The sequence below is a fragment of the Anas acuta genome, chromosome W (assembly GCF_963932015.1).
Source record: "Anas acuta chromosome W, bAnaAcu1.1, whole genome shotgun sequence".
NCBI lineage: Eukaryota > Metazoa > Chordata > Aves > Anseriformes > Anatidae > Anas > Anas acuta.
In genome coordinates, this window is record NC_089016.1 from 28,393,103 (window position 1) to 28,418,630 (window position 25,528).

The following is a 25,528-nucleotide window of genomic DNA, read 5'->3' on the forward strand; positions in this document are numbered from 1 at the left end:
TTCAAAATCAAGAAGGGCAACGAGGATCGAGCTGTTACTGGAGGTAGCCAAAACAAATGGGAGGCTGGATTTGGGGTTTTCTTGTTCTTCAATCGCCAGAATCACTTCTGTGGGTGCTGGTGTTATGTGTGTGGATTTCCCCCCCCAGTGTCTGTTCCAGATCAACGTGGGGTAACTTAAATCTTTTTTTACCCATCAGTTATAAGCATGCAAAGGCTGAGGCTCGCCTGAAAGGATGGCTGGAGACAGCACTGCTCTTGTGATGTTGCTCTTGACCTTTGAGATGATACCGTGCAAGTTCATTATGCCCTCTGATTTATAAAACTGTGTTTTTTAAGCTTTGGGGAAGCGACTCGGCTGCTCTCCGAACAGCTTTGTGCGTGCAGATCCTTTTCGATAGCCAGAATTCTCTTATAAAATTCATTTTTTTCTTAAAGGGGAGAAAAAATGCATCCAGGTTAGTTACGGTGCCGGGAAGAAATGGGTATATCTGGCTGTTGAGATTTATTTGCGGGTCAACTGCTAGGCAGTTGTACCACTTTGCCTTTCAGAAAGCGAAGCGATGATTTATTGTGGGGTGTTTTGGTATGCACCAGGTACTCGTGCGCCTCGAGCCTCCGAAAAGGGCACTTTATATATTTACATTAGGAAAAGGGACTCCCAGAGTAAAAGTCAGCAGAAGATTTCATTAACCTTTTCGCTAGAAATCCAACTCCATTGATTGTCTTCTGCTTCCTCCTCCCTCTCCTTTCTCGTTCTTGTTGTGATGGACCAATTTTGTTGCCTCCTTTTAGATACTTTATGCATTTCCTCCTCTCGCTAGCTCTAACCCATCGCCAGCTCCGAAACCGAGGTTATTTTTTCATCTCTGGGTCTCCCACGGTGGCACCGGCTGCTTTATTACTTCCTTGAGTCCTGATAAATTTTTAATTGGAAAATCAATACAGACCTAAGAAAAACGGGGTCAGCAGAGAAGTTTGGGATCTTAGCAGGGGATGAAACTTTTAAAATATTAGTTTTACCGCAGGGCTCCACAGTTCCCCTTAAAATTATTTATGGGAACGAGGGAAAAGAGGAGCGTGTTCTAGCACTTGGAGCCCTGCTTGAAAGTGATAATCAATTTTTAGAACATTTTGATCCCAACCCCTTGTTTTAAAATAAATGTTTTAGGTTTAGAGCGAGTAGCTTATGGCATGGAGTCCACTTGGGTGATTCCTTCAGTGCCACTTTGCTCGTTGAGCTGTCGTCATTATTCACGTTTCCTTTCCAGGTTGACTTCTGTATTTAGGAATTTCTGCAGCAGATGAGCGATGTTTTTCATGTATGCAAGGGTTTTGGTTATTAAAATTGCTTTTTCAAGTGATAATTAAGCCTAGAAAAACCATGCCTTCAACCCGGGTACATCTTCGGTGCGGGACGTGGTGTAGTGATGGGACTTGGTAGGTCAGGTTGATGGTTGGACTTGATGATCTTGATGAGTTTTTCCAACGTAATGACTTTATGATTCCATGAACCACTGGATGACTTTTTTTTTTAACTGTAGTGGTTTAAAAGACTATGGTTTGATATTAACATAAATGTCTGAGTACAAGGATCTGCTGTTTTGCAAGCAGTGAGCAAGCACCTTACCAACTCAATTATGCTGTGAACTCAAGTTATAAAATCTGGTTCTATAAAATCTTGTTCTCTTTGAGGCTTAGTAAAAGCCTCAAAAGTGAGTTGACTCACGGCTTCGTATCAGAATCAGGTGAAAGCTCATTTTACTGCAACCAAAAACCGCAGGGTATGCCAATTTGGACAAAATTCATGTCAGAAAGCATTTTATATCAAAACTGGGTAAAATTTTTTTGGCTATTCACAGCAACAGGCTATGAAACTGTTGAACAATGCTGTTGGGCGGTGTACAGGATGCGTAAACTTTTCTGTTCATCCAAGAGGTTGCTCTTGAGGGGGGAAAAAAGTGGCAGCGTGTCTAGGTTATTTCTAGAAATGATTGGGCACATCAAGAAGTCCGTGCACAGCTCTTAGGGAAGACTCCAGCTGGCTCGGCGTGCCTTGGAAGGCCTTCAGATGAGTTCCCATTGCCTCATTACATTTAAAAGCCACACGAGATGTTCTTCCAACTCATTTTTGCCTTGGGGAGGGCTTTGAAAGTTGTAAGGGACTTGTGCGAAGCTGAGCGCTGCTACCTGAATGCTGCTCATGCCCAATCAGTAAATGTGGAAGAAGCAGAGCCCTTGAATGTCTTGAACCTGAACTTATAGGTAAGAAACAAAGCAATAATTTAAACTTAGTTAAGATAAAATGGTTTGCTTGGACTTGCTCAAACTTATTTCAGAGCCATAAGTAAGTTGCATCATTCATATAGGACCCGTTGCATGATAACGATGTCAAGTTCATCTTTTTTTTTTCTCAACAGTAGCAGTGTTTTTCTTTTAATAATCAATTTTAAACTTCTGTTGACCAATTATCGAGTAGCTTTGATCCCTGAAACCCCACGCAGTTGTGTTTTGGGTGATGAAATTCCCTTTGTGCTGTGTGATGCTCGACTAGCAGTTGAATACAACTTGTTAAAGACCTTCTACGCGCTGTTTTTTCGCATGGATCCCGCAAAGTTGTTGACCAAGAATTTGTATTTCTTCTATTTTTGGATCTCGGGGTGAAAGCTGGCTATTCATGCTTGACTTCAGAGTAATGCTGGTTTGAAGGAGGCTGCAAGTCTTCATGCCCAAGTGACAAGCAGGGTTTGGGTGGCGTGTTTGCTGGCACTATAAATAGTAATTTAAAAAATGGGGCTGATTTTCTTCCTCAACTTAAATCTTTCATTACGCTCCTTCACAAGCTAATTTCTCTTTTTTTCCCCCTGAATGGTGACTTCCATTAATTTCACTCTAGGTAATGATACAATTACATGTAATCATTGACACGACTCAATATGCAACGCATCAGTCCCATTGTGCCGCGCGTTCAGCTGCTTGGATTTTGGACGGCTTCCATCTTGCGCCTTGCCAAGAGCGGTTCCGGAGTCTCTGACATTTTGTTTGACATTAGTCAAGGCTGCTGAAGCAAGGTTCCTTGGCAGCCGCTCTGCAAACTTGCCCGTTTGGTTGATTTGAAGCTCAGGAGAAGCGGGTGAGCCAGGTAGGAGATGGTGTTTCCCATTTAACGGCTCGGGCATTCATCTGCGATAAATAAGAGTTGGTTTCGAAAGCAGTCTCCACTGCCTGGAGATGCAGGCAGTATATCTTAGTTCAGGTGCTGATGACAGTTTCCCATTCGTTCCCCTGAGCTATGATTTTGAAAATAAAGTGATTATTGATCAGATAAATCACCCTTCTATTTCTCAAATGCGGTCCGTGTCTGTTGGCCGTACCGCACGAATGAAGACGGACTGCTTGTTTTGAGTCAAATCTCAGCTCAGCTATTGAAAAATTGAATGCATCAGCTGTATTTGCAGATCTTTACTAATCTTTTTAATCTGAAGGCATGCTGTTTAGTCCCAGAGCTTCAACCCCTTCCTGAGCTCGATGCAGATCTGTAGGTGTAAGCAGGATGAAAATCCAGCCCCGGGAGAGGAAGGAGAACTTGGTCCCGCAGCTTCCAGCGGTGCGTGGATGTTGCTGGGGAGCCGGCAGCGAGATCAAGGTGCTGCAAAATGGGAATCAATGCACACAGGGTTGTCTCGAGCTCCTTATGGGGTGTGAGTCGGGAATCTCCTGGCGTTTGAAGGAGCCTGAAGCGGCAGCACGGCGGCGAGCGGGCGCTGGGGAGTCGCGGGTGCTGGCTGGCAGGCGAGGCGATAATGATTCCTTGCGCTACGGGAATGCAGGAAAGCACAAAATCAGTCTCCTTTTTCTCTTTGTCTGCTCTTTGATCAGTGAGTTGCAGTGTATTCCTCTGTAAGGTTTGCCACTTAAAAGCTGTGTTTGATACGAGGCTGTTACGTCCTTCAGTGAAGCCGCTTGTACACTACAGATGTGGAGGAGACGAGTTATCTGCCACCTGCCTCAGCCCATTTGCTGCTGGATACCTCTGGCTTCGATCTCTCCCGAGGTGGCTCGACCTCTGTTTTACAAAGAACAGCTTGAAAATGTTTGAAAATATTTTGCTTTTTCCCCTTTCCCGTAGCTAGGCGAGCAATGTTGCTTCATCCTGCCGCCAACTCTCAGTCCAAGACAAACCTGAAGGATTTTTTTTGGCCCTTTCGCTCTCGCCTCTGCTTGACCAGCAGCATCTCATGAGCAGGTCTGGTGGGATAGGGTAAGTTCCTTTAAAAAAAAAAAAAACACAAATCAGTAAAGTCTTCTTTAGGGGATCTCTGCTAGCTATAGGGCTGCACCTGCCCTCCTGGCCTGGAGCTGGGACGCCTCCTGTTGCTTCTCTGAAACGCTGGAGACTAAAACACAAGTTAGAGGACACAGTAACCTCCTCTTTTTGAAACTGGTCCCCAATCAACATAAAGCTTCCTCCCTGATCAGCTCATGAAAGAAGGGCTTTGCTTTGTGCTTTTGTTTTGTGCTATCTCAGACGCGATGGCTCTGGAAGCATTTATTATCCGCCAGTTGATAAGGATTTGTTTTAAGAAGTTGGGAGTTTTATACTATCTTAAATGGAATCTAATCTTTTAAGCAGCGAACAGAAAATATTAATCTCTGCAGGGCTTGTTTTAAGAAGGCTTTTTTCTTTTTTTTTGGCATGGCCATATTATATCCATATATCTTCATGGTTAGATGCCTCTGACACCTGTTTGCTGGCAAAAACCAAAACCATGAGGTCTTCAGACACTGGGTTTTCATAGCTCTGAATCCATTAACGTGGTGTTGTGTATCAGTAGGCTTGCAGCAGTTTTCAGCCTCTTTAATTACAAAGAGAATTTCCTCACGGAGAAATCACTTTTCCGTATGGGTTGGCCAGAAAAACATTAGGGTCCGGCCTCCAGTTTTAATTCAAACCTCTTCAAATATTCATGTGACTCTTCAAAAAAAATATTATTGAGCGTTTTATGCTTCTGAAGCTGAAAAGTAGCAGTTATTTAGTCGATAAAAGCATCTGAACTGTAAGCACACTCCCAGATTTCTTTCCCCTCTCAATCAGCAAGCCCTGTTCTTCAGCCTGTCCTGGTGATGCTGTGCTCCCTGTATCACTCGGTGTTAATTATTTAGAAGAAAACCTGCAATTTAGCAAGAGCTGGTGTCTTTCTGATATTCAATAAAGTGCTGTCACCTCTCAAGCAGTCGGTCACCATGGCTCTGAGCTCCAAGCCTGATTTATCCCCAGGAGGATCCCCAGTTTGGGGACTCCTCCTATATCGGGGTGGCTTTCACAGAAGCCCAGAGTGAGGACTCATAAAGCTTCTTCAGTTATCTGCTTATCTCTTAATTAGTCCTAAAACCTCCTGGTGTAGCTGGGCAGAGCTTTCTCTTACCGACTCCACCTGCCCTGCTGAGCCGATGACACGCTCAAGCTGTAATTTCAAAACATTTTGCTTCAAAGATCCGCGGAGCTGTTTGGCTTGACAACTTCTCATTTGTTAAGTGACCACTTCTGGCACTTCATTTTCTCCTCCCGCCCTGGAGATTTCTCTCGTCTGTCATTTTCTGCCTGACCCAGGGCTCGGGGGTTCAGCTTGCTCACGTCTCTCTTCTCGCAGCGGCGTGATGGAGATCCGGAGGTTCAGCGGTCAGCGTGTTTGGCAGGATGCTCGGTTATCCATAGGCTCCTGGATGTGTCTTAGAAGCAAGCTTGTAGCCAGCACGAAATAAATTCCACGTGGATTTAGCCACCAAAAAGGTTTTGCTGTTTGCCTTGTTGCAGAAATTGTGCTCGGTTCTGTAGTGAGTGGTGAAACTCCAGCTCCGTGGTTGCGTTGCACAGAAACCCTGCACTCAGAAGTGCATTACGGTGAATAATATCCGACTGCTCTTAACCACTGTAAATCGCAGGCTGTCTTTTCAGGTAGCTGTGGCCCATCAGCATCTCCGTTTTGCTGGATGGCTTTCAAATCCTGCCGTAAATCCTCCCGTCGTGTTGTCCTGCGGGGTCGCCTCGCTAAATCGGCCCAGAGGTTGGGAGCTGCTTTCTCCGGCCGTGCCCCTGGGTAAAAGTGGGTGTCAAACTCTGCCAGGCGGTGCTGTTTTGTTCCTGGGGAGCCCAAATCACTCCTGTATCTCTCAGGGATGTCCACGTAGGTGTGAAGCAGGTATAAAACCTTTCCGGCCATAAATTACGCTGAAGCCGCTTCCCTAAAGGAATGATAAACGCACCAGTGGGAAGCAAGGCAGCCAATTACTCAGCGTGATTAAAAGCAAACAAATGACCTCTAATTGCGGTTCATAATTAAGAATTGGCTGTATATTAATATATTTTTATTATTGAGTTTATTAACACTTCATAAAGCTGTATGGCGTGCATTACTAATAGCTGCTATATAACCGCGATATATTTGGACTTTTCAGCTCCGAATGCTCTTAAAATGGGATTTAGTGGAAAGACCGATGGTAATTTCCAAATGGGATTTAGTACCCCGAGGCAGATAGTGTTTTTTTTTGGGTTAGCATCTCATAACTGTCCTGCTCTGGCTTTCAATTCAGCGTCTGCCTATTCAAAGGACCCAGCAGTGAAATATCTAATCCAGCTCCGGCCGTTCCTTCTGATCTATATCATGTCTTTCAAAGAAAAAAAAAAAAAAAGCCTCTAAGCACTGACTCATAACAGTTCCTGGCAATGACAAGAGCACTATATTACTTTACATCTCTCCTCAATGTTTGCCTGCTGAAATATTTACTAGAGAGGCTCTGGCAGGGCTGTGAATGAATGACATCGGCGGCTTATGCGCTCGAAGGTACCTCAAATGCTGTTTCCTGGGGGGAAAAATCAACAATGCTGCAGAAAATAATAGAAAAAAATCAGAAGTTTGGGAAAAATGGCCTGGGGATGTGCACATTAATTACAGTGGTGGTGCTGGGGAGGGCTCAAACATGCAGCTGTTGGAGGGGTGAAAGCACTTCAGCCTCAACTGCGCCGAACAGATGTGTTTGCATATTTATATCTGATTAAAAAAAAACTCAATCATTACAAACAACAAGCATTTTGGTGGTGCAAATGTTGCACGTTGTGATCAACAGCTACTCTTCTGGATTCTCCTCCTTGAGTTTTTGCTCTGCGTCTCTAGACCCAGTACAAGCATCACTATCCAAGGGGATGTCTCAAAATAGGCTTTGTTCTGGTTCGCTGTCTTCCTTCTGGTTGCTTATCCTGCTTCTTGTTTGGCTTTAAACTTGAAAAAAAAAATCCAGCAAGACAAATCAATACGGAAAGTATTTTAGTAACTAGTATTTTTTTTTTTTATAGCTTGCATGAGAGCTGAAATCATCAGTAGAGTACAATACAGAAAGGACCAGAGTGATGAGAAAAGCAGGAGATGCATCCAAGCTGAATGTGTGGTTAGCGTTTTTAGCGTCTGACTTCACAAAGAGAGAAAACATTGAATTGATTTTTGGCCCCAATCAAGTTTTTTTTCTTTTTTTTTTTCCCCCAAAAGCCAGGGTTAGAATAAATAGGAGGACTTAAACCTGTAGTTTGGAGGAAGGGAACACAAAGGCGGCCTGGATTAAATTCCCATCTCTTTCGGGGGATGCACACTTGTGTCTACACCCTAGGTACAGCAATAAAAAGTTGAGGCTTGGCCAAAAATCAATACTATATGATGACTGTTGCCAAAATCTTTGAAGATGATGGAAACTGCCGTACAATACTCTGAAAAATGCTCATTTTACTGAATGTAAAAAGAGAAATGAGATGCCCTTAGTTGCTACAGCGTTGGACCCTGAGCTCTTAGCAAGCTATGTGCCCTCTTTTTTTTCTTTTTTTTTTACGATGCTTCTGCTTAATTTAGGGATACTTCTGCTTAATGGTGGTGGAAGATCTGTTCTTCGTAGTTGTTTCTTTCTGATCCCATCATTAAGTTAAAAATGAGGCGTGATATCTGCCGGCTTTTGAAGCGAGTACCCTTCTGACTTTAAGGGCAGAATAGTTATTGGAAATCGTTACGGGTGGTCAAGTTGAAGAGGATGAAAATCTTCATACTCTTTTTAACGTGGCTGCGTCCATGTTTAACCCAAAGGGGCGACAGCTTAGTTTTGTAGGGGATTTGTAGGGGATGAACGTTACACGGACTGCCAGCCGGGGAGATTTGAGGGCTGCTTGTTAACGTTAAGTGGCTTCCCTTTCTTCTGATCCTTGTTCATAGAGAAACCAAAGCACCTCTATTCTGTCCTCTTTTTCTAATTAATTGGCATAATTGGTGGAAATGGGCCGTTTGGGAGCGAAAACCCCCTTTAGCACCTCACTGAATTATCAAATGCTGTTTATCTACGCAAGCTTCGGCAATTTGAATTAAAATGCTTGCTCCCAACCTTTGTTCTTTCTACAGCAAGTGATTTTATTCACGTGCTCTTATTACAGTACCCAAAGTTTGTGTATTTTGTCTCCCAATTCCCCTTTTACAGGAAGCCAAGGACCTCCAGAACTACAGGCTTTTATTTATGTGTAGCAGCTGAGGAATATGGGGAGCTGAGTCTCCAAAGGCCGTGGAGAAAGACATAAAATACCCATCTTTAACAAATACAAAGAAATATTTTGCATCACTACTATTTCCAGAAGCCTTCTTTCTGTTCAAAGTGTGGTTTACAGACTAAGGTGTACCCTAAAGAGCTCTTTTTTCCCCTGAAATTGCGTGAATTGAACCTTTGCTTGGCCTGATTTTAAGTTTTCCAGAAGTTTTCTTTCTTCAAACAGAAATAGGATGCAGGAAGCATAAGTCTGAGCCCGTATCTAAGGGATTCAAGTATTTTTGGTAGGTGGCTTTATTTTTCTCCTCGAAGTGCTTGTAATCAGAAGGCATTTAGCTGCAGGGGTGCCTAAGAGCAGGCATGGCCTTGGCAAAAGGCCCCAAAGCCACTGCCCCATCTGCGTGGCATTATCCACATGAGTAGGTTTCCTTCGTCGAAATGAACAGAACCGTATGGCAATATTCAGAGCCGAAATTATTTCCGAGGGGCTCCCGTGTCGTTACAACTCCGCGCTTGCGATCTTAGGCATTGCAATTTGGAAACTCATTCAAGTGAATAATATCATGTTGGACCGCTCCTTCTGTTTTCCCTCGGAACTGGCAAACTTCTTCAAACAGCTTTATTATGAGGAGTTGGAGGGTTTGGAGTAGGACGTTAGGGTTTTAATTTATTTTTTTTTTTATGTGGAGCAAGCAAATGCAAAAAAAAGTTGACCAAAAGTTGTTGTTATTGTGCAATGTTTTAGTTACAGGTGGTTAAATTTCGTGCCCCGACTTTTTAAGTTGTTAAATATATCTTGGGACTAAAGAATTGAGCTTTTCATGTAGCAATTCTGCTATCAATATATTTCTTATCCCCTTCCCAGTCTCACGTGAGAGCAATTTCTTGGTCTTTGCTGGCAGACTGCATCGTGCAGATGAGTTCTGCCCTGTTGTGTTCAGTGAACAGAAATTGCTGAGGTAATTCCTTTTTTCCTCCTCGTTAGGAAGCTTTCATTTAATTGGTATTTGTGGCTGGTAGAGATTGAGGCTTGGGCTTTGAAGATAGAAACATTTTTCGTTGACACCTCTGCTCGAAGGACAGGTGTGATGAGAAATCCTGCTTAGCACGTGGGGGTTGCAGAAAGCCAATTTCTCCATAAAAGCTCTCCATCCTGCAAGGGAATTCATATTGACAGCTTTGGCTCTTATTCGGACGTGCCTCTATGATATCTTTTGAGATACGATTGAAAACTAATATTTTTTTCATTGGCTCTTCCTGATTGCCCTCTGAATATCGATCTTCTACAAGAGCCTGTCCTCTTGCGTTGAGGTCCTTGAGTGAAGATGGTCATCATGTCGTGAGGTAGGCTTAAAAATCTAGGTCCAAACATTTAGTGGATATAAATCAACGTAACGTCACTGTCAGAGTCAAAACCTGACCTCCTGTATATTAGGCTCTATCTTCTCCAAAGCATGCATAACTCAAACATCAGTTACGATGCTCGGAAAACAAAAATCGGTCTTCCAGTATTGATACAAGACCCAAAAGCGAGGGTTTAGGGATACTCTTAAATTATGCTCAATTGGAGGAAAATCCAACGTCTTGGGCTTGTGGTATATGACAAAATCCTAGAGAAGGGGTTGATTTTATAGCTAATGACTTAAAAATAAATAACTTCACCAAGGTTTGTCGTTCCTAGGGTTTGGCAGTATTGGCTTTTCTGTCTTTGGGCAGATTTTGTGGAGTAGTTGAGGTTGGAAGGGACCTCAAGAGGTGGTCTAGTCCAGCCCCCTCCGTTCTTCTCTTACTGTGGTTGAGAGATAGGGAGTTAAAAGCAAGTACAACGAGGAAGCCGTGATTTATTATGAAAGAAAATGGAGCGTTTGTTTCTGCTGGAAAGGCTGATGCATTAAGGGAGCGCGATGGGAGCGGTTTGTTATTCATTGGCCATCCCTCACTACAGCAGCCTCGATTGCTGGAGGATGTTTTATGACTCAGATTATGCTCAGATTAGACTTTTTTTTTTTTATATCTTAATTCTTTTGGGTTTTCCAGCAGCTGAAATGCATTCAGGGCACACGGTCGCCTCGTTTTCATTGTGCGGAGAGGGAAGGGCTCCGAATCTGCTGTGAAGTCACCATTTATTTCTTTAACGCTCCCATCCATTATGGTAGCACCGCAGTTTGTTTCCTTAATGAGCACCGTTCGGGTGTTCCTGGAGGCCTTTTACCAAGTAAAAATGCGTGTATGGGGGGGTTAATTTCGAGGGTTGAATGAGGACCTTGTAAGGTATAAGGTGCACCCAAGCTTTCCAAACCTGGGGGCTGGCCCCAAAGGGGCACCCCAAGGCTCAGCAGTAGTGCCTGGGGTGCTGACGGCACTCAAAAAGGCTGCAGATGAGGAGATCAGGAAGACCAGAAGCAGCCTCCTGAAGTCATGGGAGGTTGTTGGAGGGTGCACGTGCATCGTTCTTGGCACCTACAGCCCATAAGGTGCCGAAGGAGATGACCTGCCCCCTAGGATGGATGCGCCAGATCAGTCCCGCTCATCCCCCGGTGCAAACACGGCTCTGGTTTCGCACAAAACCAGGGGAGTACAATTTATCTGCACTCATTAACATCATTGATTGCTTCCTTTGTAATTTTCGGAAGGCTTTTTGGGTTCGGCAGCCGCGTTTAAATCACCCCCTCAACAGGCACCGTTGATGTGTTTGTGTCTCTTCTGCCGTCCCGATAAGTCTGGCCGCTGCTTTTCACCTTCCCGCTGCAAGTTCCCAAGATTGATTGAAGCTCTGCGGCTCGTCCTATCCAAAATGCTGTGTAATTAATGTTTCATTATGCTAATGCATGCAAATTCGCTAGCGCGCCTTTGATGGGGAGGGGAGAGAACAAAAAAGGATTAAAGAGTTCACTCTGAAGTACAAATTAATTTATTGCGTTGCTAAATGGCCTCCAAGGAAGGAGGGGTGCGTTTAAGAAAGGAACAAATATGAAAACAAAAAGCCCCCTGTCTAAATGTTTTGTCTTCCCAAGAAGTGGCTTTTTCCGAGCCCTGCCACGTGTGCCGAAACCCCGGGATTTGTGCTGGAGGCTGCTCGGAGATGGCACAATTTTAAATTTAGCACCATTCCTGTTCATGGATTCTGTTTCCAGGTTTTTCTCCCTGTTGCTCAGTCCTTTTTTTCCTCTCTAAATACATCTCCCCCCAAAAAAATATCAAGCTATAGAAATGCTGGTTTTGTTTTTCCTCCTCCTGTCTTTAGGCTCAGAGCTCTTCCAAGGGATTTCCTCTTCCAGCAGCTGATTTGCTCTCTTGATGTTTTAACTCGGGATCTTGTTCTTTTCATCCTCCTTTACTCCTTCACCTGATTTCTTTTCCCCCCTTAACGTGCGTTCGTGTCCTTGCCCTCTCCAGCTATTGCCTTGCCCTAAGCACGAGCATCTCTTCTGCTGGCTCGTGGCCCTTTGGCAGCCTGACTTTTTTTCCACAAAGGCTGCTAAAAGCCAGATCTGTGGGCCTTCCCTTGTTTGTATTCCACCCGACTCTCCCCTTTTAGCCCCTTTCTGCTTGGCTTGGATTCGGTCCTGGACTGATTTTTTATTTTTCCCCTCTTTTTTTTTTTCTCTGCATCTTGACTCTTCCTCCGCCGCTGCCTGGGGGATTTCTTATGCCAGTTCTCTCAGGTTCCTTGCTGCTCTGCCCCATCTCATCATCCCCCCTATATCCTTTAATCCCTTCCATATTCTTTAATTAGGTGATTTAATCCACTTTTGTTTCGTTTTAGTGGAAACCAGCTAGGCACCGGTGTTCGGGCACACCTTGGGGAACGAACCTACTGGAGTCCTCCACTGGAATCCCATAATTAACTGGGCTTGTTCAAATTAGCTTCTGAGCTGGTAATAATGCTTTTAAGTACCCTAAAATCTTGCTCTCCTCCTGGACTTGGCGTCGTCTGCTCCCTTAATCTTAAAGTTCATGAAGTGTGGGAGCATTAAAATGGGAAGTAGAGCCGTGCCCCCATCCAGGTGTAGTGCCAGGGCTTTTCTAGCTCCTTCCCTTTCTTCTCTGGAGCTCTTCTGTGCAAATTGGCACGTGTTAGGTAGCGTTTATTTTGGGGAGAAGGAAGGAAACCCGGCAAATAACACGATAGTCTGATAGCGTAATTAAAGCATTTGAAACAAAACCATGGAGGGAAAAATTGCCCTGGCAAGTCAGGCGGGGCAATTAACCATTCAACCATCTTCTCTGGAGGCTCAAAATAAAAATCCAATCCTCTCCCCTGTGCTGGAAGAAAATACAGGGCTCTGCTTAGGTTTTTTGCAGGCATTGAGATCTTCTTATGGTGAGGCCATAAGGATCCAGGTAAGAGCTCTTCCATGCCCTTGTAGGGCACATCTGTGCACCTCATTGCACAAAATGAGCCCTGCTCCTGCAGGTAAATCCTCATTTTCAGCCAAAATGCAGAACTAAGTGGCTGATGCCACCAGCTTTCTTCAAGGCAGATGCTTTTTTTATCCTGCTGTGGAAGGATGCTGAAAGCAACTGAGATCGTGGTGTCTCGTAGAGTTCCAGCAACGCAATTTATTACTTCGGAGATCTGCTTTTCAGTCTCCTTAGCAAAGTAGGTGGCTGCAAGTTCCTGCGCTGAGTAGGAGTTTGCACAGTTGGCTGGCTTGTCTGATTTTTTTATAAGGAAATAATAAAAAAAAAAAAAAGCTGTCAAGACGATCGTAGAATGAATCTCTTCATTACGAAGCCTGTAAGCAACTTGTGCTTTAAGAAATGATGTCTCGAGAGAGAAACTCACCAGCAAGAGTTGTTTGTGCTTTTCTGAGGGAGGTTGGAGGGGACCAGCTTGCCTTCATCCCCTTCACCCAGCGCCAGGGACCCAGCTCTGCCTCGTCCCCAGGCTGCCCCGGAGGGAATCTCACCGTGTGCATGAGCCAAGTAAGCAACGTGTGGGTGTGCTCAGTGCTTACTCAGCTTCAGGTAGCCTAGATAATGTTTCGAATGCCAAAACTAGTCTATAAGGTCAGGAAGATGCCAAAAGACTTGATCTTTTCTTCTTCATCCCATATTCCAAGCAGTTGCGCTCTTTTATGGCCGTGAGGAGTTTGACCCCCAACTAGTGGGATTAAGGTGGTGTAGAGGTGTTACCCTTAGTGCTAGCTCACTTAAATCCGTATTTCTAATCCAGCTAAAGCTTTTGAGTGATTTTGAGTGAAAATGGAACAGCCAGGTAAGCATCCCTAATGATTCAACACCTTTGGAGGAGTTGGAGCTGTGGTTTTAAGCGCTTTTATTTGGTACAGCCCCAAATCCCGCGACGGTACCCTTTAAAAATTGAATGACTTGGAACAGCGACAGTCGTGTGTACATCCACTTTTATAGAAAACTGGATGTTTATATAAAAATTGAGCAACTCTTCCATGTACTACACACTCTCGCACTGTAAATTCCTTGCAGGGATATTTGATTTTTCCATCCAAACACCAAAATGCAGGCACGAGGCTCGGTTTCCAAAACTCTTCAGAGCTGAGATGAAATATTCAGCACCACTGCAGGCACATCATAAGTCATAATGAAAACATTAAGTCATAATCCAAATATTAAAACAGGAGATCTTGATATATTTAGCATTGTATTCGTGTATTTGGTGGGACCAGAACTTGATAGTTTTATGCTGTATTGTCTGCATTACCTAAGCATGTAAATACACACTCATTAGCCTGGCCATTAAGCTAATTTCCTGCAGATTTAAGAAAAATACGCTGCAAAAATGTGTACTGAGCGTACATAAATCCTCTTCAGTGTAATGGACTTATTTCAGCTGCTGACTCTGAGTTTGGGCTGGGGGGTATTGCTGCGTTCGCCCATCTCAAATGGTCCGTGCTCGAAAGTCTTATTTCTTAATGTTTATTTGAAAAAAAAAGAAGAAGAAAGCTCCGGGGGTGGCCTGGTCAACTGCTTTTGCAGCTGTGACATCTCTTCCCTCTCCGTAATGGAAGCAAGCGATGCAGAACACGAAGGAGGGAGGGGGAAAAAAAAAAAAACCCACCCTGGAAGATTACATTTCACAGAGGCGAAACGGCAAGGGGAGGGAGGATTCAAAGGCAGGCAGTGATTAAGAAGCGCATCAAACCCCATCTTTTAAATGGTAATTTCCTCCGTGGCCTGGAGAAGGGATAACCTCGCCGTCGCTGTGATGTTACCTGGCAGGGTGAGGAGCCCATTAGTTTCATACCCGTATCACAAAGCAGGTCATGGCGTAGGGTAATATCTTGATAGCTGAAGCAGCGAGGGGCCGAGGATGGGGGCTTTATCTTCAAGTTTTCTCCTTTTTTTTTGGCTCAAGGACACGCGAGCTATTGCCGAGGGCTCTCTCCTTGACCCTCGGAGCTTCAGATCTCGGAGTAACGCTGCAGGCTGGCTTGACGTGGATGTGCCTGGAGCTGCTGACACAGCCGCTTTGTGCAGGAGGCGTTTCATCTTTTCAGGCTTTCCCTTGAAGTCTGTAGTTAAGCTGTAGATGTCATCAATCTGTATTCATCCTCCTGTGAACACAGAGGAAGAAGGAAGCACTGATGTGCCCAAGTCCCGTTGGTTTCAGCAGTCTCAGGCTTGCAGCGCTCTTAATTTCCCACAAATGTGTTTTCTTCGAACAGGTCAGTGCTGTGAGCGTGCACGTAGAAGGTGAATGCATCCACTACACCAGATAAAGCAGGTCTAAGAGCATTGCCCTCCGTTGTTCTGACTTTTCAAGTCTTTCAGAGACAAAAGAGCCTGGCAGCATCCCAGGGAAGGTGAGGTGTCCCAGGTAAAGGCAGAGACTCGCTCCCACCAAGAGCAAAACTTGGAAACAGAGAAAATGAGAATGCTTCACAGCAAATTTTATATCAGCTCTTCATCTCCTATTTCTCCAGCCTGGCTGCTTGCTTGCTTCTTCCCTCCTTGCCTTCTGTTTCAGTCGAGCTATTGCGATGAGGATTAAATTGTAGGTTTAGCATCTCTGTTTGAAAACGAGTCCCCTGCTCTGCTTAGGAAAGAGGTTGGGAGCTTACGGCAGCTGCTCTTTCAGCACGAACTGAAACCCTGGAGCTGCTGGGGCAGGGAAGTCTTACAGAGGAGAAAAGGGACCCAGGGTCCACTGCATCTGGGCTTTCTCCGGGCTAATACTTCAAAAATATTTCAAATACGCGAATAGATAGTGAGGGAATCATCTCCTGCTATTCCACCTTTCTATTTCAGCACCTCAAGACTGCAAAAAATGTGGCCATTATATCCTCATCCTGCCTAGATTTCCAAGTAATTGGTTCTGAAAGTATATGGTCATTTTCTCCCATTTTTTTTTAACATGTCACAGTTGCTTCTCTCTCTAGGAATAACATTTCCAGGAATATTTGAATTTTTCCTCACACTCAGAAAGCTTTCCAGGTTATTCAAGCTGTTACTTCCCTGGTAGTAAAGCAATTTGGGCTAAATATGCCTTTTGCAAAGGATGTGAATAGCTGAAATTGCAACTGAACTGCAAGGGTAATTGCATGAAAAGAAAGTTAATCTTTGTTTAACTTCTGTGTTTGCTGCTCTGGAAGCTGTCGTAACCCCGTTTCTTCCGCAGAAGTGGATTATTTACTTGTGATAATAGCCACATAAAATCATTAGCACGCTGTCATAAACAGCTGTGTTAAACTGTATTATGTGTTGGTGACATCAATAAAACGCCCAACGAGGAGCTGGGATTTGCAAACGGGGCTTGGTTGTCTTTGGGAGAACGGGAAGGAAAAAAATCCTTTGTAAAAAAATCACAATTTTGTGCGTTGCAAATATATCTCTCAGATTTTTTTAATGGCAAAAGTGCCCTGTGCTAGTGTGCAACTAGCACAGGTCTAAATTTTTGGGGGTCTAACTCTGTGCTTCCTCCAGAAATCGGGATCAGAGCACGGAGATGAAAGACAAATCATATTCTGAGTCGATATCTTGCTGTTAAGAGACAACGTGCTCTAAGTTTAGGTTGTATGGTGCTATTGATAGCACCTGAAATGCTCTACAAGCTGAGAGCAACTTGCTTTTTTTTCTATATTTTATTAATTTTTGAAGGCTATCTATAACGTATGTTCAAGTAGACAGCTATCAAATTTTTCTTTATAGATGCATTGACAATAAAATTAATTTCTGTAAAGAAAATGTCAGTAGTTTATGCATGGCTGTGCATAACCTGAACAAAAGCTTTCAACAAATTTATAAAACCATCTTTTTGTAGCAAACAAAGTTTTTTTTTGTATCTTTTCTCTGCTAAGTTTGAAAAAGGGCTGGTTTCTGTTCTGCACTGTGCCCTTTGATGCCATTGCGTCCACGTGTTCTTCAGCTTGTTAATGAATTTCTACTCCTCAGCAGAAAGGAATAACCTCATAGTTTTTCTTGGGCTTACTGGAAAGCGATGGTCGGGCTACTGGGTAGGGTGGAAAGCGTTGTTCTAGCAAGGTGGGAGGAGATCCATGAGGTTCAAGGTCTTGGTATTTCTGATGGGTGGTCAGGATGTACCTGTGCATGGTCTCCCCTCAATTCTTCAAGAAAAAGGTCTTCAAGAAAAAGGGCTACCAAAACCTTTGTGCTTCCTGTACTGAAATGTATCTTGGTACCTGTGGCCACAGCAAGTTGCGTAGGCAATTAAATTCTCCAAAGAAAATTCAACAGGCGTGGTGGATTTATCTTCAACTCGGCTCTATAGGCACTTGTACAGTTTTTCCCCTTTTGTCTTTGTGTTTATATATAATTATTTTTCATGTAAAAGATCTATTTATCCACCCATGCTGTGTTTGCAGTGATAAAGGTATTTTCGTCCCAAAACAAATTGTGAAGAAACCATCTTACGTTCTCTATGTACAAGTGAGTAACCCGTATTTACGCCGCCTTCTGTTTTTGCTCTTTTAGGTTCCCAGATTAAGCCTTTTACGTCGTTGAGGTTTGTAACGGAGCCGTCAGATGCTGTCACCATGCGTGGGAGCAACGTGCTGTTGAACTGCGGGGCAGAATCTGACCGAGGAGCTCCGGTCATCAAGTGGAAGAAGGACGCCGTCTTCTTGAACCTGGCGGTAGACGAAAGGAGGCAGCAGCTGGCCAACGGCTCGCTCTTGATACAAAACATAGTCCACTCCAGGCACCACAAGCCGGACGAGGGGCTCTATCAGTGCGAAGCATCTCTGGAAGGCATCGGAGCCATCATCAGTCGGACTGCGAAGGTCATGGTAGCAGGTAAGGAAGAAACTTCCTATTTCCTACATTCCGGATCGCAGGAAACGCTGAGAATTTGGTATTTAAAGAGTAAAAAATGCAGAGAAAAACCAATTGAAGTGCGTTTTCCACCTCATCAAAAGAGGTAAAGGTAGATATGACGCTCCTGCAACAGTAATTTATTTCTGACAAGGTGTTATTCTTGTTTAGATATATCTAATGAACTCTTTGTTGCTGTGTATTCCTCTTCAAAACGGAGGAGACCTCTGCAGTTGGGAATTTTTCTGATGAATTGAGGGTCGCAACAAATGCTGGATTCTTGTAGGGTGTTGCATGTGTGAATTTTTAAGGTTTAGGTGTACGGGTGACAATCAGCAACTCTGGAAGAAAAGAAAAGATGGAAATTACTTGCTGCTGAGAAGGGATTGATATATTTGTGGCATGTGCAGGCGAGCGATGACCTTGTTCGAGTGCGTTGTTTGGAGGAGGTGCTTGTGTTTACACTAAAGAAAAGTTAAGGCTGAAGTTTAATCCAGTTCAGTCCAGGAGCTCTGCAGAAGTTTCCTATCCAGTAGTTTCCTAAACGTTTATGCTGGGGAGGGAGTCCAGACAGCTCTCCTCTTGGCCGGTCTCTCCAGTGCGTCCCTCATTGACTTGGTTTCTTTTCCAGTCTCGAGGTCTCTTAGTCTGAAAAGCAGTTTCTGTTCCTCTTAAGTCTCTTACCATCTAGGAAAGATGTGTTTTCTCATGATGTCTGATTAAAATGGGCAATGAGAGTCTTAACTCTCTTCTACCTCCTTCCCACCAGTTTTCTGAGTCCTCCAGAAACCTGCCATCCTCAGCCGTGTATGTACGCCCATGCTGGAGTATTACTTCCCCAAAGAGCTGGAGAGCCCCAAATACGTGAAGAAATGGATAATTCCACTCTCCATCCCTCCTTGGATGGAGTCTGCAGGGCTGGCTTTTGAGAAGTAGGGCTCTCATTGCCAACCGAGGATGCCATCTGGCCTTGATCTGGCTGTTGGCAACCACTGCCAAAATCCCTCCAATTACTCTTTTGAAGTGAACACACATACAGGGCTGTGCCCAGCTCACTAATTTGGAGCTCTTTATAGAAGAGTGTTGCTTTGTTTGGCAGATCCTGATTTAATATTGCTGCGGTGATGGGTGGTTTGGAAGACGAACAGGTGGGCTTCCTCCATTCAGGACCAGTTGGGCTCAAACTGGGAGAACTTCTAATGGGAAAGAGTGCAAAGAGACTGCACAAACTGAAATATGGGAAGCTTCCTTAAACACGTACTCTTTTCCCCTCTAGGGGTAATTCAGCAGTGGAATGGGTTGAGTGGCCAAGCTGTGGAGTCTCCATCTGGGGAGATGTTCAAGACCCAGTTGGACGCAACCCAGCAGAGCCTGATTTCTGCAGAGGGTCGGAGTAGGCAAGCTTGTCACCTTCCAACCTCCCTGATTCTGATTTTGTGAATAAAAAAAAAAATAAAAATCATATAAGGTAGAGTAATTCATGGCATTTAAAATTGGCAGCAAGTTCTTCAAGCAGAAGTGAAAAGGTATTTTGATCTCCGAAGGACGTGCATTCCCGAGTGAGCAGAATGTGTGCTTTTTTTTTTGCTTTTTTTTTTTTTGTTGAGGGAGTCAATGTGCAACGTTGGCAGAGCATCGTTGACTTAAGGCACTGGCAGATGGAAACATGACGGGAAGGGAACGAGGGCAAGAGGAGGAGCGGAGGTCTCGCACTACAGTAGGCTGTGTTAATCATCGCTTGGCACAGTAAATAAGCTTCGTCTTTTCAGAAAAGGCTGCTTTCCCAGAGAGGATTGGGACTAGGTCAAGCTTTGGGTGTTACAACACTTGTAAACTGAATCCTATGATGATGTGTTGCTGCTAAACAGACTTTCTGGACAGCTTGATGGTCTCATCCGAAAGCCACGATGTGTTTGATTGCGCCGCCTTGATGAATGGGAGGTTGTGTTCATGGCAACAGGGCACCTCCTCATTTCGCTGTCTCCTTTGTCTATGCAACGTTTCATTCTTGCAAGGAGAGATCACAAGCTTTAATATTTCAGGTAGGCTTTGGGAAGAGATTCACTCGTTGAATTACAATCTAATCTTGGTGTCACTTCTCAAACACGGGTCTGTCCGCGGCGTTTTAAGCACTTCGCGTGCTGGTTGGCAACAGAACACATCAGCATTTATCTTTTGAGGTTAAAATCCTCAAACCATTGGTGTGCATAAGGGGCATATATCTTTTTGCACCAAGCATGATTTCACTGTTTTTTAAAGCATTACCAGTCAATAAAGCAGTCATGGCCAACAAGTGACTGTCAACTTGGAGCAGGACGCTCGGGGGTACTGGAATTATATTGCCCTTTAAAAACCTTTCCCCTTGTACTTTCATGGCTTGAAGTGCTTTCAGCAAAGAAAACGTAGCAAATTAAAAGCAGTTTTCATAAGACAAGGATTTTATGCATGAAGCTCGCCATGGATTGGGGGAAAATGCACTGTTTCAAAGAACTTCTCGAAGGTCTTTATGGCCTCGGCGTGCTCCAGCTGTGCGAGAGCTCTTAGCTGAGACAGAGATGAGAGCAATGGAGAGAAACTAAGAGCTGCTTCCTACTCAGCATCTTATTAAAAGTCCCAATTTAACAGACTGCTGATCATTGGTATTTACCCCAATTGGTAGGATTTCAGATAGAAACAACGCTGCCCACGTGTTATGCCTCTATTTATAGAGTTGCGGGATGAGGCTCTCACAGATTTTGGTGTTCATCATCTTCCAAAAGACCAGAGGTAAAATAAATGAGAAACCCGAGGTTACTTTTATATGGTGTGGTCTGTATGTCAGTAAATTCTTGAGTCACAAGTGTAGCATTTGCACATTTAAATGCCATTTAATGAGTTTATTCTTCAAGTGACTTGTTCTCCTTCACCCACGTAGACTTTCAGTGTTTTATTCCTTCGGTGGGTGTGTTGCCATTGATCGGGTCCTGGCAGAAATCAGAGGTTTACCTGGGGGAGGAAGGAAACCCACCTAGTTAGAGTTCATTTAATAAGATAACAAAGGCTCTCTTCTGCCGTTTAAAGATGATAAATGGCAAACGTGGAGCCTCCCCGGAGAAGCATATGGAGAAGTTCTTAATCTCACTCGAATCTAAGTGGAGTAAACATGAAATACAATATTAGGTACTGTTGCCTACCCGTGTTTTGGGAATTTAATAACCTGAGGATGAAAAATCATTTAGTGATGCGAGAGGTATCGCTTCGAGGATGGGATAAACACATGAAACCTGTTAATGCTGAAATTTAGGAAACTCTTCATTGTGCAGGGTAAATAAAATGTCTGAAGTGTTGCATACTTGTCATTCCCTGAAACTGAGAGTCACTTTTTTTCTATAGCAGGGGAAAATGAGTTTCAGAAATCCCCAGTTGGGGAGGTATAACTTCATTTATAAACTGAAATCAGCCAATACTGACTTAATCAGTTTATTCCGACCAGAATCACGGGAGATTTGGGGCTATTTTATATAAATTCATCAGCCGTAATAAGTGGTGAACAAAACTAAAGCTGTTTCCCTTGAAAACCAATTTTAGAGCTCCGAAAACTTAATTTAAGTTGAAAAAAAAAAAAAAAAAAGCTGAGTCAGACAATACAGTTAGAAAAAATGAATTAAAAATGTAACCTCTTGACAGTGTAATTGAAAAAATGGACATTGATGAACTTCTGGTCAACGGGATTTTGTCTTTTATACTTTATTTCAACGCACACTTAACATATACAATGTGTAATAGTGCATAGAGTATAGGAACTATTGAAATTGATGCTTGGTGTTTAACACTACCTGATTTTGATATCTATCCGTGCCACATGGCAGACCAACAAACGCCTTTGGGACTGCTCTGTGCGTTTGCTTAATGGTGGTGTGGGTTTTTTGCCTAATAGAGTGGACGATTTGAGTGCTCGCTCCCTCCTCTCCCTGTTTAATGTTCCATATTTGTAAAATCTACACCCACCACTTGGTACAAATATATGCGTTGTCATTACATTAAAGTTCATTAGTGCTTTGTTAATAAATCTAAGAGGAAATAGCAGGGATCAGGTAAATATTTGACTCTTCACGTGCTGCTCTAAGTCCTGATTTTTTTTTTTTCCCCTGCAGAAGATGCACCTACTTTAAAAAGTGGGAGCAGGGAGATAACCAACACAGATCAAAACAACAGCCAGCATATCTAGAGGATTAGTAATCCAAACCTCTTGGGTGAAGAATAAGATAGAAGGTGGGCCTAAATGGCTAAAAATGAAGAAATCAAGTTGGTGTTATAATTTAACTGCAGTATCATCTAGGCATGGTGTGCAACCAGTTATTTTGCTCAGCCTTCACTTGAAACAGAAGTGCTGCTTAAGTATTCAAAGATAAAGATATTCCAAACACCTGAATGCGTTTTATTTTGCTATAAATTATTTGGAGAGGCTTTATGGCTCCTGATTTACTGCGAATCCAGTGGTTTTAGGTGTCATTTGGAGATGAAGGCAGAGAACCACATCCAACAGCCCCCGTGATGTTTGGTTAATACCCAGATCTGGTTGTTGCTAGCTTTTCTTATTCCAACTCTCTATTATTTTTCTCCCTGCTATGAAAATAACCTTTCTGATGCTACACCTTTTCATTACACAGACTTGATTCCCTGCTCCCTCCATGTGTGTTGGGAATGGCCCTACTGATTGTGCTTCACTGGGGTTAAAGCAGTGGAGTAGTAGGTCATGTCTGAAGATGTATGGCTTTGCTAATACTCTGTCTTATGTCTAAGTGCCTGAACACCAACACAATAATGAGCAGAACCTCTTTGAGCTCAGAAAATTTTTTTTGTTGACTTGGAAATTACTTTCAGGAGCAGCAACTTCCCCAGGACCACTTCAGTCATGCGCCTCCTGACCTGGATCCATGCACACTGCTCTTAGGTACAGCATCCTTCAGGAGGAAGAGTAATTAATGAGCATTTAACATAATTAAAAAAACCTTATCTATTCGTCTGTGCGGGGAACTTTTCCTGCAAATCCCATATTTTCATGCTTGGTACTTTGGAAATCTGAATAGCTGAGATAAAACAGGACCTTTGCAATCGATGGACATCAGTGAGCCAGCGATTATTTTGCTCGTGGAAAGGGAGATGTGACATTTAGCAGCTAAAATCATAAGTTTGTTCTCAACATGCTGGCTCTTCATTCATTGTTTTGTGAGTTTATCAAACCGTAGCAGTGTCGTTCCAAAATAATAGGGCTTGAGCACGGTTTTTGAGCAACACTCAGCTGCAGGTGACGACAGAGGGAGGCTTTCCTGCCCTGTGCTCTGTTGAGCAATGCTTGGCAGGATTGCATGCCGCAGCAATTCTTGCTCTTCCTACCCTCGTGCTGCTAATAGAAACCCGGTTTTAATTAGTAGATTTCATTTAGGGAAAAGCTTCTGCTTTTGTCTTGAGCGCCTGGCAGAGATTTACTTGCATTGTGCTCGAGGAGATTGGATTGAGGAAGGAGCAGCCTCGGTTAGCGAGGGCACGAGGTTGGAGTGAATTAAAATAATGGGCTGTAATAGATCATTGGTGCTGGGGATGGAGATCAGCCTGTACATCATCGTGCCAGCTTACCTTCCAGGAAAGGTTTCTTCCCTCTCGGTACCTGCCGATCATCTGTCTGCTCTGCTTTTGCAAGCCCAAAGTGATGGGAGTCCCACCGCCTCCCTTAGGACCGTGTCCTCCAGCCTAATGGATCTGTCAGGGTGATTTGGGGGAAATTAAGCCCCAGCTTAAGGAGTATCATGGCTTTGTCCTTTCTTGCAGCGGACGAAGGTGCTGTGGGGTGTCACGTCCTTAATCTGAAAACCGATGCTCAGCTTCTAACTTCTTTGGGGATATCAATTAACATTTTTTTTTTCCCTTGATACAAAAGTACCTTTCAAACTAGTGGTGTTTGAGTCTGCTGCGACAGAACAGGTGAGAACTGATGCAGCAATTTTCGTGAGGAACAGCCTTTACTTCTCACTTCTCCAACCCCTGGTGCGTGTCTGAGGCTGGCTGAAAGCGTTTTTTTTTGCTTTCTGCTTTTTTCATGCTGATTCTCCCCCTCTGGTTGCAATCAGTTGAACGAGGAAGGACCTACCTGTGTTTACCCCTACCTGCATTTGCCTCCTGGCACTGTCAGCTTCGTGCTTGGCTTGCTGGAGGTATCCCTCCTTTAGGAGCATCCCCTTCCCTTTTATTTGGCTGTTGTGAACCAAAACTCTGCCTGAGGCCAGCGGGCTATATCCTGCTCTGGGTCAAATATGGCTCAAACCATTGCACCGAGTGCCTCTGGCCCTCCTTGCTACCTGTTATATCCTCTGTTTTCAAGTGCTTTGCGCCTATTTTTCATGAAAATTATAGTTTTGGTTGTCTTCTGCTCAACATCTTTATTCTTCCCTCCAAGAAGCAGTGCCTGTGCTTCAATTTGTGTTTCAAAAGCGTGTTGACCACCTTGCTCAGATCCCTCATCGCCTTACCTTTTCTGGGCTAAAAAAAAATAATTTTAAATTGACACACGCATTGTCTTACCAAATTTCTTGTTGTTCTTGCTCCTTAGTGGAATGTCCAGGTTATACACGCTCTTCCAACAGCAATGTTCAGTGTCTTATGGCACAAAGTATCAAGAAAAATGAAGGATATTTGCATGTATTTCAGCAATATTATGTTCTGGGGAGGTTCTTGACACTATTCTTCCAGGTAATGTGTGATGCAATAATAATAATAACCTCAAAATGCACTAATAACCCCAAAAGGGTTCAAATGTAGACCTCTTGCATTCATTTCTAATCCGAGATAAGTAATCAGGACGTTTTCCTAAGAAAAGCCACGAAGAATTTTTGTAGCTGTATTTTTATCTTCTAAGGTGATAGAAGAACAAAGCTACTTCTCTGGAAATACTTTGCCTACACTCGAAGCGGGTGATTTTCTTAACCACGAGCAGTTCAGTATAATTTGCTGCTTATATTTTGAACCTGATGTCACGTAGTTTGGGGTGGTTGGATGGAATGAGTTCGTGGTGAACCCAGCCTTGAATTGCTCACCCTGAATATTAGAGGCCTGGCTCTGGGAAGAGCGTTTATAGTGATGAATTGGATCTTAAGTATCATTTGCAGTGAATGTGGAGAATTTAATGTTAAAGAGGGAGATTAGTAGGAGCTGGCGTGCCGAATATCCGTGTCTGCTGAGGAGGAGTGTCTGAAATTTCATCATCTTCCTCGTCTGGGCTCCGGAGCTGAGGTTATCTTGAGGAGCATCCACTCGGTGTTTGGAGCTTGGTGAGCCAGAGAAGAAAATATTTGGGATATACTCAGAAAAGCTCTTGGATATGCTAAGCTGTGGGACTGGAGCACACCTTCTGGTGACAGCTTAGCCATCAATACCACTTCATTTGCTTGAGCGGGTCCCAAAGTTTTTGGTGTCCCACGATTTTTGGCACAGGACCACAAAATATTGAACAAACACGTTCAGGATTGAGAGGGGAGCGCCAAAAGTTGTAAGGCTTTCTAAGTAGCTGGTGCATTTTTTCAACAGGACTTCCCCCATTTCTTGATTTGCTTTTTTCCCTAATAAAAGTAACAAAGATGTAGGCACCTTCAGGGATTTCCTCAGGTTAATTTAATTTTCTGGCTTGAAACAATCTTGTGACCACTTTGCGTGCTCTCTTGTTTCCAGTTTAA

The 25,528-nt window shown here is 43.7% G+C and overlaps 1 protein-coding gene across 2 annotated transcripts in view; it reads left to right on the forward strand.

The window, feature by feature from the left end:
• The window catches only part of DCC (DCC netrin 1 receptor), a 347,209-nt gene that overhangs the window by 81,498 nt on the left and 240,183 nt on the right, over positions 1 to 25,528 (forward strand). For both annotated transcript variants that reach the window (XM_068665177.1, XM_068665176.1), the window contains one exon: positions 17,484 to 17,804. In XM_068665177.1, the coding sequence (XP_068521278.1) occupies positions 17,484 to 17,804 (321 nt within the window). The remainder of the gene's footprint in view (positions 1 to 17,483; positions 17,805 to 25,528) is intronic.